The following is a 13,178-nucleotide window of genomic DNA, read 5'->3' on the forward strand; positions in this document are numbered from 1 at the left end:
TGTGTGTGTCTGTGTCTGTGTCTGTGTGTACCCCCACAGCACCCGGCCGTGGGATCCGCTGAATGATATGATTCAGTATGAGAAAGACGGCTGGATCCAGACTAAAGTCCGGCACCGCACCCCTATGGTACGTTCTGGCAGTGTTATTAGTCTCAGTAACCAGGGGCCCAGGAGGGACAATTGCAAGTGCCAGGTAGGTTGGCCAAAACAGACAGCGCTCTCCAAGAGTTTTTTTTTTTTTTTTTTTTTTGCCACCACTTTCTTCAGTTCGTTCTCACCGCCCGCCCCGCCCTCCGCCTGCGCTCTGCTCCAAACCATTCACCAAATCCGCCATCGCCTGTGGCTGGCTGCTTCAGTGTGGCAGCGCGCCCAGCCTGTCTCTCACACGTCCATTTTGTTTCCCTCACAGCTTAAATGTTGTGTTTTTGGATGATTTTGAATAATTTGTGACTTCTGAAGGCTGCTTTTTTTGTATTGTGTTATACTATTATCTAGGTTGGTGATTTCAGTTGGCAGTTTTGGTTGTCTTTTGGTTGTCTTCTGGAGATGTGCTAGAGACTTCTTACACTGAATGTCACTGATGAGCACGCTCGCATGTCTCACAGCTACTGTTGTACTACTGATTAGCATGTGTGTGTGTGCGCACGTGAGTGTGTGTGTCTGCGTGTGTACGCATATGTGTGTGAATGTGTTTACGTTGTTTTTAAGCGCAGTTGGGTGTGTTATTTTTATTTGTATGTGTGAGGATGCAGTTAAAGGGATGTTTCAGTCTAATTTCATGTTTAGGTGAAATATCATCTTACCCTGAGGTGTCCTATTAGGCCAGGAGTGAACGCTTCTCTGGTTGTCCGTTAGCAAAGTAGAGAACAGAGAACTGGAGAATCTTTCACTACTAGCCTATTAGGACAGCTGGGGTTAAAATGATGTTTCACCTAAACGTGAAATTAGGCTGAACCATCCCTTTAATGTGTGTGTGTTTGTGTTGGTATTTTTGTTTGGTATTGTAAGAGGTGTGTGTTTCTGCCCATATTGATTTGGTGGTGTGTGTGTGTGCGCGCGCGCGCGCCCATATTGCTTTGGTGGCTGGTGTATGTGGCTGTGGGTTGATGTGTGTGTGTGTGTGTGTGTGTGTGTGTGTGTGTGTGTGTGTGTGTGTGTGTGTGTGTGTGTGTTCCTGGTGCTATAGGTGACAGGGCCAAAGAGAAAGCACAAGCAGAGCGACAAGCCCAAGAGCCCAGAGAGTGGCTGCTCCTCCCCCGAGCCTGACCGCCAGGACTCCTCCGGCAGCGAGCGTAAGTCCTACACACACACACACACACACACACACACACACACACACACACACACACACACACACACACACATAATCACACGCCACAATACCAATGACGATATAAACACACACACCAACATCGCAGCAACACCACACACATACTCAATCACACGCCACAACATCACCACACAAACACACACACACACATGCTTATTAAACCAGTTGGACTTCCACATGAGTAATGCCTGCCCTCCGTGTTATTGTGTTTGTGTTACAGCTTATTGACCTTCCCTGTGCTGTTTATTTGTTTCAGGACACAAAAGCAAGCATAGCAGCCGGTTAAGGAAAAAAGGAACAGACCTTACTGAACTTCAAAGTGCCATTGAATCTATAAAGCAGACACAAGAGGATATAAACAGGTGGGGTTTCAACCTCTGGACGTGTGTGTGTGTGTGTGTGTGTGTGTGTGTGTGTGTGTGTGTGTGTGTGTGTGTGTGTGTTTAATGTGTGAAAGATCTGAGAAACATGTATGCGTGTTTGTGAATGAAGCAGATATATTACATAGATTAGATTAGTGATCAAAAAAGGACCCTGATTGAAGTCTGTTAGTCTGTATGCACTTTGGAGTGTGAGCTTGCTCTGAGTAACTGTGTGTGTGTGTCGTCCCGTCCCTTCCCAGGAGCGTCATCGTGCTGCGCAGCAGAGTGGCGGCAGGCCACACGGCCTCGGAGGGCGGCTTCCTCCAGCAGCGCGACTACGCCATTATCATCTTCCTCATCTTCGTTCAGGTCTTCATCAACTTCCTCTTCAAGTAGCAGGCATAGCCCAGGGAGAGAGAGAGAGAGACACACATACATCCAGGACTTATGGGGTCTGATCAGGCTACGGAGGAGGAATGGACTACAACTGTCTCCAAAGCCTAGCCACACCCTCCTCTCTCTCTCTCTCTCTCCTGACTCTACCACTGCACCCCCAATAGGCCACAACCTCAAACGTCCCAAATACACAAACGCTCCTGAACCGACGTTCCACAACGCTGTTTTTAAGTTAATTTATTTTTTACCTGCTAGCTCTTATTATCATGGACACATGAAAGATCCACCTATTTCAAACATGGGAGGCGACGGCCAGGGTTGGGAGGTCAGGTTTGGCGTTCAGCCTTTGCCGCCTTTGGGGAGATGTCGTCAACTGGCCTTGAAGTGAACATCGAAGTGTGTTGTATGGTGGCCATTTTCTTTTTTCGCTAACGGACGCCGACCCTTGCATTTCACCCAGCCCTCCGCCTCACCAACTACAGGGAACGTTTTACACTGAGACCTTTCATTTGATTATTTTTTTAAAGATTGTTTTTCGTTTTGTTTGTTTGTTTGGTGTGTCCTTTGTGAGACGACCTCTACTTGAAAAAAGAGGGATAAGGGAGAGCAAAACAAAATTGAAGTGGTCCAATATATGTGACGTTTTTTGATGCTTTGATACAACTTGAGTTTCCAAACTTGAAGGTGAATCGGGAAGAAAATAAAGGAAGGCAAATCGTAACAACAACAAAAAAGCGATGAGAATAATTTTCTGAATCATACATCATAATTTTCAAGTACAGTAAACTATAAAAATGATCATTCCTGTTCACATTTGCATACAAGGTCAATGTAAAATAGATGCTGTGTTTGAATTATTACTGTATGGTTAGCATGTACAGTATGAGGAACGTTCTTTCTCTTGCCCTATGCCGTCTTAATGTTACTATGAGATATAGTAGACACTCAGTAGGGTGATAGAGGAAGGAGCTCAGAGACTTTTGTAGTTGCTACTCACCACTGTCAACCACTCGGAAAAGACTTAGATGTAAAGAAACCAGCCAAACACAGTGTGTAGACTAGACGTCAGTCCCAACCCCAGTGGAAGTAGTCACGGGACTGACTCACTCCTAGCGGTTGTGTGTTCTTCAAAAGAGATGTTCTCTCACAGACACGCTCTGTGAACAAGCCAGTCTCGCGCACCCATTACCTGTGTGTCTTCTGTGGGCCGCTGTGTGTGTGTGTGTGTGTGTGTGTGTGTGTGTGTATGTGTCATCACCATCGCCTCGTCACTCTCATCATAGCAGAAAGCCAGACGTTAGAATGTGGTCACGAAAACTACACCAGTGCCTTCTAAATTGGGGCTGGGGGTTTGGGCGGGTGGGTTGGGGGTGGGGGGTGGTGGGGGTTGGGGTGGGGTGGGATAGGGTGGGCCGGGGCAGTGGGAGGGTAGGGGCCGGTGTAAAGTGTGGGGGAGGGGGGAGCGTGGCCAGTGTTTGGAGTGGACGTGCCATATCAAGCCTTAGAGAAGTGTCCAGCTTGATGACGGGTTGGCTCCTCCCAGTCCCACCCCTCCGAGCGTTTCCGTAGATACGCCACCGTGGGTTTTCCGGAAGCTGATTCCTGCCACTGGAGAGAGTAAATTTCTCTCTGACTCATCCCTCCATCCTTCTCTCTCTCTTTCTCTCTCTCTCTCTTTCTCTCTCTTTCTCTCTCTCTCTCTTCATCGAGGCACCAAAACCAGGGGAACAACCCATGTCTCCTGCTTATCGTTGTCATCTTGTTGTAATATAAAAATGCATTGTTTTGTTTTGTTTTTTTTGTTTTCTATGTGGCACATTTCGCTTGTAGGATAGCCTATTGTTTTTGTTTTGTTTTGTTTTTCCTTTTTTTCAATACCGATTTATACAGACGATGATGCTGATATTATTCCTCTGTCCTGTGTCGTTCGCGGTCACACAGAGGGACCTCTCCTTGACTGGTGTTCAACGTCAAACCCCTTGTCTCTCTGTACCCGGCGGTATTTATTTGTATGACAAGAATAACTTCCTGGAAGTTTGTCGTCACATGTAACATATCACCAAATAAAAACAAATTACATCCTTTATTGTCTTTGTCTTTGGGGCCTCTTGGGAACTATATTTTAGCCTCTCTGAACTCTATTGCCTGGTCAGTGTTTAATGCTGAGGGCCAGGGGGTTTTCTAGACAGCATGATCTGACCGGGAACGACTCTGAGCCATCATTATGGCCATTAACACAGCCAGGTCAGGCCACTTGGTCAGAAAAAACTCCAGGTCCCAAAATCATAACAGCCCAGAACATGTAGTCTTATGTGTACTTCATGTAGTCTTATGTGTACTACATGTAGTCTTATGTGTACTTCATGTAGTCTTATGTGTACTACATGTAGTCTTATGTGTACTTCATGTAGTCTTATGTGTACTACATGTAGTCTTATGTGTACTTCATGTAGTCTTATGTGTACTTCATGTAGTAGTGCTCAGGTGATGGACTCCCACCTTATGCTGCTGAAGAGTAACTCACTTAGATTGTCTTCCGAGATTATAAAAAAAGACAAAGATTATGAAGTAAGCAAACAATGCTGTTCCATATATATATATATATATATATAATATTTTATATATTTCAAAGAAGTTCTACCTTGCAGAAACAATCAAGCTTTTGTGTGATGCAGAGAATGATTTGTGGTTTTGTCAAAGACTGATTTCCCCCAGGCTTTGTACTGTTTGTACATTCATTCATTTTAGCACACTGTGTGATATCCCTTTGTTTCCTTATCTTGTTATAACTGCATTGTCTGTAATTCTAGTCTGAACTCTTATCAATCCACTCCTCAGAAGCTGCTAGAAAACACTAGTCTGGTCTCTAACAGATGTAACAGGTGCCTAACATCACTAGAGGGCGCCGTTGAGTCTCTTTGCCCACTCATCCACCAGTTCTCATCGCCAGGCATAATCCACCTCACAGGAGTTGTCTAGAAGCACTGTGAAGCAGGTTCATAAAGCTGTGTAGCACACAACAAGATAAGTGTTTACACAGTTTATTTGTTTATGTATTTATTTATCAGGATCCCCATTCACTGCTGCACAGCCAATACTCTTCCTGGGTCCCACATAGAACGGAAAACACTCGGCCGAGTACAGAACTGCTATAGACAGAACAGTTATATACAAGAGCAAAACACACACACACACACAGTCCCCACTTTTGACCTTTCGGGGTAGAGAGGCAGCTCCTACTCTACCACTACTAGGTTGTGGACGTGTCCTACTAGTCTAAAACGGCTTCTTTCCCTCATCTCTCTCCCATCATAAGCCCTTATCTGAAAGGATTTGACAATTGGGCTGAAAAGCTATTCAGATCTTTGACCTCCATTAGTTAACGTGAAGGGAAGGAGACAGGGAGAGGAAGCCATGTAATACCATTGGAACATAGCCCTAGTCTCTCTTTAATCGTTTAATCGACAAGGGCACCGGAGGTGGGGAGCAGGGTCAAGAACAGAACAATCCCATCCCGCCTCAGATATCAATCCCTGCCTCGTCCCAGCGTTTGCACTTCATGTTGACACTGTGGCCTCCGGAGTCTGATAGCTCAGCCCTACTGAAGCGGTCTTAACCGTGAATCACACCTCCTTGCGTCTGAGTTAGCCTTCACTCCCCCCCGCTCATTTACCATCGTTAACACCAACACTAAAAAGTAACTTACGGCTTTAATGGTGGATTAGGAGTGTCTGTGGTGAGTCATAAAGACCCGGCTGAGCTGTGGCTAAGCACTGATGATCGATGCATGCTGATGCAGCTTTGAGAAACGCAGGGCGCATGTACCATTAAAGCTATGCCCACTGCATTATGCATGAAATTCACTGGATTGAGGAGGGGCTCTTTAGCATATGCTAAACGTTTGGTCGTTTGATAGAGGGAGCGGGGAGTCGTTTGCATTCGTCAAGGTGGCAGCAAACAAGCTGCCTTTTCAATCTCAGCCCCGTAATGGCTGTGATCTTTTCCAAATGAGGACATCCCTGTAATGGGATGGCCGTACGTTGAGGTTTCCTCCGTTTGGCTTTTAGGAGATTGATGAAAAGCTGCCAAGCTGATGCTACAGCTTCTGTATTGCTCTGGCCTCCTTTTTTTTTTTTTTTATCGCAGATGGAAGATGGAGCCAGCTGTTCCAGATGTTGGGATGTGGCGATCCTGTTGCAGGCCCAATCCTGCCACCCCAGCTGTGCTGCACACACACACACACACACACACACACACACACACACACACACACACACACACACACACACACACACACACAGCAGTGGCTCTCAGTCATACACTAAGATGGCCGCCGGTTGTTTGTGTGCCCAGAGTATTCAGTACAATAACATTGGCTTTCAGGGATGCCCTTGAGGTAGTGGACTGGATCTATATTGATATTTCTAACACCCAAAGCTGTGTTTTATGTCCTAACACTTAGAGGGTGCACTGATTTGTTATGGCGGGGACCAGCCACCCCCTCTTTGCCCATCTGTAATACCGACCCTGGATTTAGTGGGGAAGTGTGGTGAGTCAGTGGGCACTAGCTGACAGCATAGACACTTCGTCGTGATGATGCGGTGGTGTTTTCGAGGACAAGGCTGAACAGCTGGAGCTGGTTATTATGCCTTAATCCTTCTGTCTGCTAGTGCATGATGGGAAGGCAGCGCCCCCGCGACACGGGCTCAGCCCGGCCTGGCCCGGCCCTCCCACCAGACACATATACACACACACACACACATGCGCACACGCATGCACGCGTACTGTATTGTCTTGTCATCCCCTTTAGGGACAGGCCCACTGTAAAAGCCTACTGTATAATGGAGTGTAGTGATTAGGTCTATATTTAATAGATGTCTACCTAGTGCCTGTGGCCACTTACCTGGCACAAACTGAACATGATTTCCACAGATTGTGTTACTTCCAGAGGCAGTTGATCACCCAATCCCATTTTTTCTCAGGATGGATGAGTTCACATTCACACACACCCTCCCCTCCCTCCCCCTCCTCTCTCGCTTTTGTTCGTTATGTTATCCAATCTGTAATGGGAATAACCTTGGGTTAATGGTATTGGTCGCTGTTCTAAAACATCGCCGTTACACTAAGGGGCTCCCTGGCATGGATGACCTCACAGACACGGTGTGTGTGCGTGTTTGCGTTTGTGTGCGAATGTGTGTGAATGTGTGTGTGTGTGTGTGTGTGTCTGTGTGATACCTCCCTGCCTGCCAACCCCCACTCCAGTGCCGGATGTACCACAGTATACTAGTTAAACTGTAGCTTTATTGAGTGATGAGCTGAGCCTCTCTCCTGTGCCTCTGTGAGTCCTTAAGGCTCCCTGCAGCTGGGGCCACACAGCAGGGGGCTCCCCGGTGAGCCTCAACCCACCAGTCAATAAAACAGCACTTACCTTACTTCAAACAGCACCTCAGGGGCCTCATAGGGTGTATAATGCTATGTTATGATAGGGAGGTGCTATGACGATCAAACCCTGCTTGATGAAGTGGTCGTTGTGCTACTTTGACTTGCCGTTTCTGATACTCTAGCTTAGAAACACTCTCTTTAAGCCTTCCACTAATATGCCAGTGATTCCATAACAAATACTTTAAACAAAAGGCGTCAGTGTTCTAAAACGGTAAAGCTTTGCACATTGCCTGTTGTCCGTGCCAAGATCTCACTGGCCACCCAGTTAAGTTAGCCTGAGTACACAGAGAAACTATACAGCATCATAACACAGGGAAACTATACAGCATCATAACTATACCCGCCAATCAAATCATGAGAGCTCTCATCAAAAGGGTCAGCCTGACTGTTTTTTGTTGACAGTACCTTTTGAATCTGTGAGCTGAGAAGAAGGGCAGGTTATTAGCTCCCTGTGCCTTTGATTGCAAACAACACTTGCCTCATTATGTAACACACCCCTCCTCTCTCCTGATGCAGATGAAAGAAACCAAGAAGTGATTTTAATTGGCCACCCCATTCCACATAGACTAATATAGACTTTCAAAAGTGTTCGCTATGGATTCACTCTGGATTCTCCTAGATTTAAAAAGAGGTGTAGTTGTGCTTATGCCAGGGATAGAATAGAGTAGAATCAGGGGAGGCTGGTGGAGGTAGAAATCAGAGGATGGGCTTATTCTATTCTATGCATTACAATGAACCCGTCCTCTAATTTCTACCTCCACCAGCCTCCACTGAGTAGAAGATTGTCATTTGTCATTTGCAACACCTCAATGGATTACGAATGTCCTTATGATATGTATTACGTTCTCTTATTTCTATAGGGATATCGGTTATAAAAAGGGGCCAGAATGGCATATATTCCACCTGCTCCACCCTAAAGCTTATTCCTTCAAATGATACTAACCTCACTCAAGGTCATTTAGTCTACCACAGTTTCAGTCAACTGCTTACATCAGTTTCAGAATCATTTTTGTAAATTCACCAGATCCATATTTTCAATAATATTGTGTGGATATGGCTATGCAGCCTGTTAAGTGTTTTTTAAACTGCCTCTGTCATGTGATGGTGGCTGTGTGTGATAGAATGAGGTTCCTCATTGTCCATTGTCCCTCTTTCCCAGTAAATCAGTGGATGTCACTTGATTCATTATAGCCTATTCCTCTTGCCTTTTACCATCCAAATCATCGTATTAGGCACATTTTGCCTGTCCTAGCCTGTGTCACTGTTGCTAAGCTACCCGCCCCTGTCTGTGCCTTTTCAAGGCTGCAGGGTATAGCTGGGTGTCTGAGAGAGGATGGCAGAGGGCCATTCGCCTCTCTCCACACACAAGGCTGCCATCCTATCCTCTCACACACACACACACACGTTGGCAGGCCAATGCCATCCTCACCCACATGCAAATCTGGGATGGATTCTGCCTCTCTTGGTTATCCCCTGTGAGACTGAGGGAGGGAGAGAAGGAGGGAGGAAGGGAGGGAGGGAGGACATGGCAGAAGGAAAGTAGAGCAAGGGAACGTTCTGAAGGATAAGGGAAGCACCTTCTGTGTGTGCTTATTATTATGTAATCCCCTTTCCCCTCCTCCTTCTCCTACTCCCTCCTTCTCCTACTCCCCTCCTCCTCCTCCTCATCCTCTCAACTCTTCTCCACAAACACCCCCTTGCCAGCATCCTGGCACTCGACAGGCAAGGCTAAGCTGCAGCAGATGTTCCTCTCCTATCTCACTTGCCCTCCAACTTGGTAACACTGGCACTGGTAAACACTCTTACTTTTTAATAGAGCCACCTGATAGTAGTAGCAGGCCAAACAAGACTATGCTATGTGCTGGGATTGCACATTGAGAGACAATATCACCCCCCCCCCACCAACACACACACACACACACACACAAAAACACTCTTACACACGTCCCTTTTTTTTATCTGATCCTGATTGCCATCGTTCATTTGACCAGGGTGTATCACCCCCCGCCCCCACTCCCTCCCCCCAGCCTTTAAAAAGGCAGGAATGCCCTTAACAAACATAAAAGAGGTAATCCGCAGCGTTTGCAGCATGGCGGGGCGGAGGGGGTGTGGTGGTTGGGGTGGAGGCTGGCGTGCGGGGGGGGGAGCGGGGGGGAGCTGGCTCAGCAGTGTGTTTATCCCCCTGTGGGATTGCCAGCGCATAAAAGAATTGCTGCAGCGAGGCTCTCATTCAGAGCAGGATTAGAGGAGCATTACCTGTTTTTTTTTTTACCCTGCCTGCCCTCGATACACAGACATGCACAGCGCATTCAATGCACCGCATCGCACCCCGCCGTACTGGCCGGGGCTGGAGCTGGGGCGAGGGCTGCTCTCCCCAACCCAATCAGCCACTGCACTCCTCCCTCTCTCTCTCTCTCTATCCATCCCTCCCTTCCTCGCTCGCTCCCTCCCTCCCTCCCTCTTCCCTCCCTGTTTGGGGATCCCTGTAACATCTGGCTCTGGCAGCTACCACATTAAAGTCCACTCCCCCCCTCCTTCTCTCTCTCCATTTTATTCTGTAAGGTTTGATGAGTGGAACCCTACATTAGACGATCACCGGTTTTGCTGAGCCAGATTTGAGCTGGATGCTGCTATTTTTAGGAGGAGGAGAAGTGGGGGGACACCAGTGGTGAAACCCCCTCAGTACACCCATTGGCAGCTCCTCCCTCCCTTTCTCCCTCTCTCCCCCAACTTCCCTTTATATGCTCAATGTAGGCCTTTTATACAGTATATATACAATATTTATACAGATTGTGTCTAGATGTGTCAGTCAACTGAAGTTCTATGTTGTGGGTGATAAGATAAGTGGTGTTTGTGGTGCTCAATGTTTCATTCAGCCAGATGAACATGATTTACTGTTTGTTTCTGTTCTATTAATAAGTTCTCCTCTATATTAACCAGGTCACGTGATTAAGCCTAGCCTCCGCACAAAACAAAACACAACCTAATGAAAAAGATATGTGTCAGAAACGATAAATCCAACGATAACAATAAATCCAGTGTTCTGTAACTGTCACTGCTGCGTGTTAGGAAGGTCTCAGATGGTGAGCTCTCAGTGAGCTCTCTGTTGCTCAGATGGGCTCGCTGGACCGTGCTGTGCCCTGTGTTTTGGACGGCTACAGTGAGTGAACAACCTCATCTGCTAATTTCACTTTTGGCCCTGCTGCTCTCTGGCCTCTCCTCGATGGAAGAGACGTACACCCTCAGCTGGGCGTCCTCCTTCCAGGGGTCTCGCCGTTCCCTCTTGTCACATTTCATTTGTGCTCACAAACGTTGCTCTGCGGTAGCTCACCGGAGGGCTGGTTGAGTAGGTGTGTGGGAGCAAGAGAGAGAGAGAGAGACAGAGACAGAGCTGACGTTAGCTGTCACATCTACAGTAGCTCGGCCTGGGCCGGGGCAAGATTGTCACCATGGGCTGAACTGATATATAAACAGTAAACAAACACCGTGGGTGGAGTGTGAGATGCTGTGAGTGAATCTATTGCCCTCCTAGTGATGCAATGATAAGCCCCCTATTTACCCTTCATGTATTTCCTCTACCTGTGTATCTCATCTCCCTTTTTTCCGTGATGAAGGGATGGCTGTGGGAGTAATCCCCCCCCCCTCTCCTGCCTTCTCCCCCCTCCTCTCTTCATCTTCTCTCTCTCTCTCTCTCTCTCTCTCTCTCTCTCTCTCTGTAGCTATAAAGTGGGGACTATGTCACATGCTTTTGTTTTCATGTCGGAATTACTCAATTGTATAGGTTTTGATGATATCACACATGATTAGTACTCTGTGTCTCTGTTCTCAAAGCTACCAAAAATAATATTATGCTAAAATAATATATCAGAGATATGGCTAAGATGACATACTCTAAGAAGAGCCTTGTTGGTCATGGTCTCTCAAGTGAATATGTGTCTCATTTACTTTTTACAATAGAGGATGGTGTATAGTTTGAGGAGTGTCAATTTCACTATTCTTATACAATTCTCCCTGTAAATTCTCGACCCTAAATACTACAAGCCTCTCCTTAGAGTATGTCATCTTAGCTGTGTCTCTGAACTATTATTTTAGCATAAAGTTTCCAATCCAGACAGAGAGCTATTATGCATGACCTGAGCTGGAGTTTCAATCTGAAACTGTTTCACTCTGAGACGAAAAACCACCAATCATTCACTTGTGTCTGTCTGCTACAAATGTTGTTTTCCTATTGAGGGGATATTCTCTTCTGTATGTTGATATGCAAAGACAAAGGTCTGAGTTGTTAAAATCTGATAATACAGATACAGTTTCCCATTTACTGCCATTGATTTCTGATTCGAAGTAAATGTTACAAAGATTCCTTACATGTTACAGATGCCCTATGAGGTTACATTGAACATACTATGAGAGTGCCTATTGAAGTTACATGGAAGCCCTAAAATTGCTTACAGGTCTCTCTCTCTTCTTCTCTCCTTCTCTCTCTCTCTCTCTCTCTCTCACCTTCTCCCCCACCCTCCTCTCTCTCTCTCTCTCACTCTTCCGTTCTCCTTTCATAGACTCTTTCCCCCAGTCGGCCCCCCTGTCCTCTTTCCATTGTGTCTGAAGATGAGCAGTCGCCCCTTATGCTGCAGTGCTTTGAACAGCCCCATTTGCATTGACTGTTAATGGGAGAGTACATTAACGCAGGAAAGAAACAAGGTCAATCTTATTCGCGCCACTTCACCTCCTTTTTATTGTACATAATTAGCAATTTACAGTGATGTGTCATCCATCCATTCACGTTGTTCTATCTGTGTTTGTGAATACACATACTCCCACATCAGTAACCCTTCTCTTAGAGAGGCCATATTGGATCTGATAATAAAGGAAATAAAATGGGATTAATGGGGGGAGGGTGACTCAATTCAACCGATTGAGGAGAGCTGTGCAGGGCCGCGTGGGTAGCAGAGCGAAAGCCGCCGTGCTCCGTGAGAAGTGTTTTTCTCAGCATATTGGAATGGGAGAGCTCTTCACCGCCTCAGCTCCGGAAACCTCTTGAGGCCTCAGTCACCCTGCATGGTGGTGTAGGAAGTAAACCAGCCCAGAGTGGTTAACTAGCAACCACAGAAGCGTTGCTTTGAGAATAGAACCAACATCCGTCTGGCCTGGGTACCAGGCTGATCATTTACATTAACAGCCGACATCAGAGTGAAATCAGGCATGAAACAAGTGAATCATCCGTTTGCCAAGTCATCTGTATTAGCCTGAAGTTGTCTACGCTATTATACCCCATGCAGTAGTAGGCCATTGTTTGCTCAATGTTCTTCCTGGGTTGCAAGACAGAGCTATTTGGCTTGAAACTTTGCTTTGTTCGTTCGGTGGGTGACTCACAGCGAAGACAATGCAACAGTATTTACGTTCGGCATGACATGTCGAGGTATGGGAACCATTGATGCAGGAAAGGGGACGCACAGTGAGACATGCTGTATGGTCACTGATGGCTATCTCCAACTGCCACTGCGACATGACAATGGGCATAGCAGACGACACCCAGTCCTAACCAGCCGATGCGGCACTTTTCTTTTAACCCCTGGATTAGAGCAGCATGTCTGCCTCTCCTCCCAGAGACGAGTGCTGCTCTGGTCATCTGAACAAAAAGGGACCAGACG

At 46.6% G+C, this 13,178-nt stretch overlaps 1 protein-coding gene across 4 annotated transcripts in view; it reads left to right on the top strand.

Moving 5' to 3' along the window:
• The window catches only part of osbpl8 (oxysterol binding protein-like 8), a 62,918-nt gene extending 59,494 nt beyond the window's left edge, over positions 1 to 3,424 (top strand). For 3 of the 4 annotated variants that reach the window (XM_083691789.1, XM_083691791.1, XM_083691792.1), the window contains 4 exons: positions 40 to 193; positions 1,187 to 1,292; positions 1,587 to 1,692; positions 1,953 to 3,424. In XM_083691789.1, coding sequence (XP_083547915.1) covers positions 40 to 193; positions 1,187 to 1,292; positions 1,587 to 1,692; positions 1,953 to 2,088 — 502 coding nt within the window. In that variant the 3' untranslated portion in view covers positions 2,089 to 3,424. The remainder of the gene's footprint in view (positions 1 to 39; positions 194 to 1,186; positions 1,293 to 1,586; positions 1,693 to 1,952) is intronic. The other variant, XM_083691790.1, reaches the window with a different exon arrangement.
• The last annotated feature ends 9,754 nt before the right edge of the window (positions 3,425 to 13,178 follow it).

This window comes from Argentina silus, assembly GCF_951799395.1.
Source record: "Argentina silus genome assembly, chromosome: 20".
Classification (NCBI taxonomy): domain Eukaryota; kingdom Metazoa; phylum Chordata; class Actinopteri; order Argentiniformes; family Argentinidae; genus Argentina; species Argentina silus.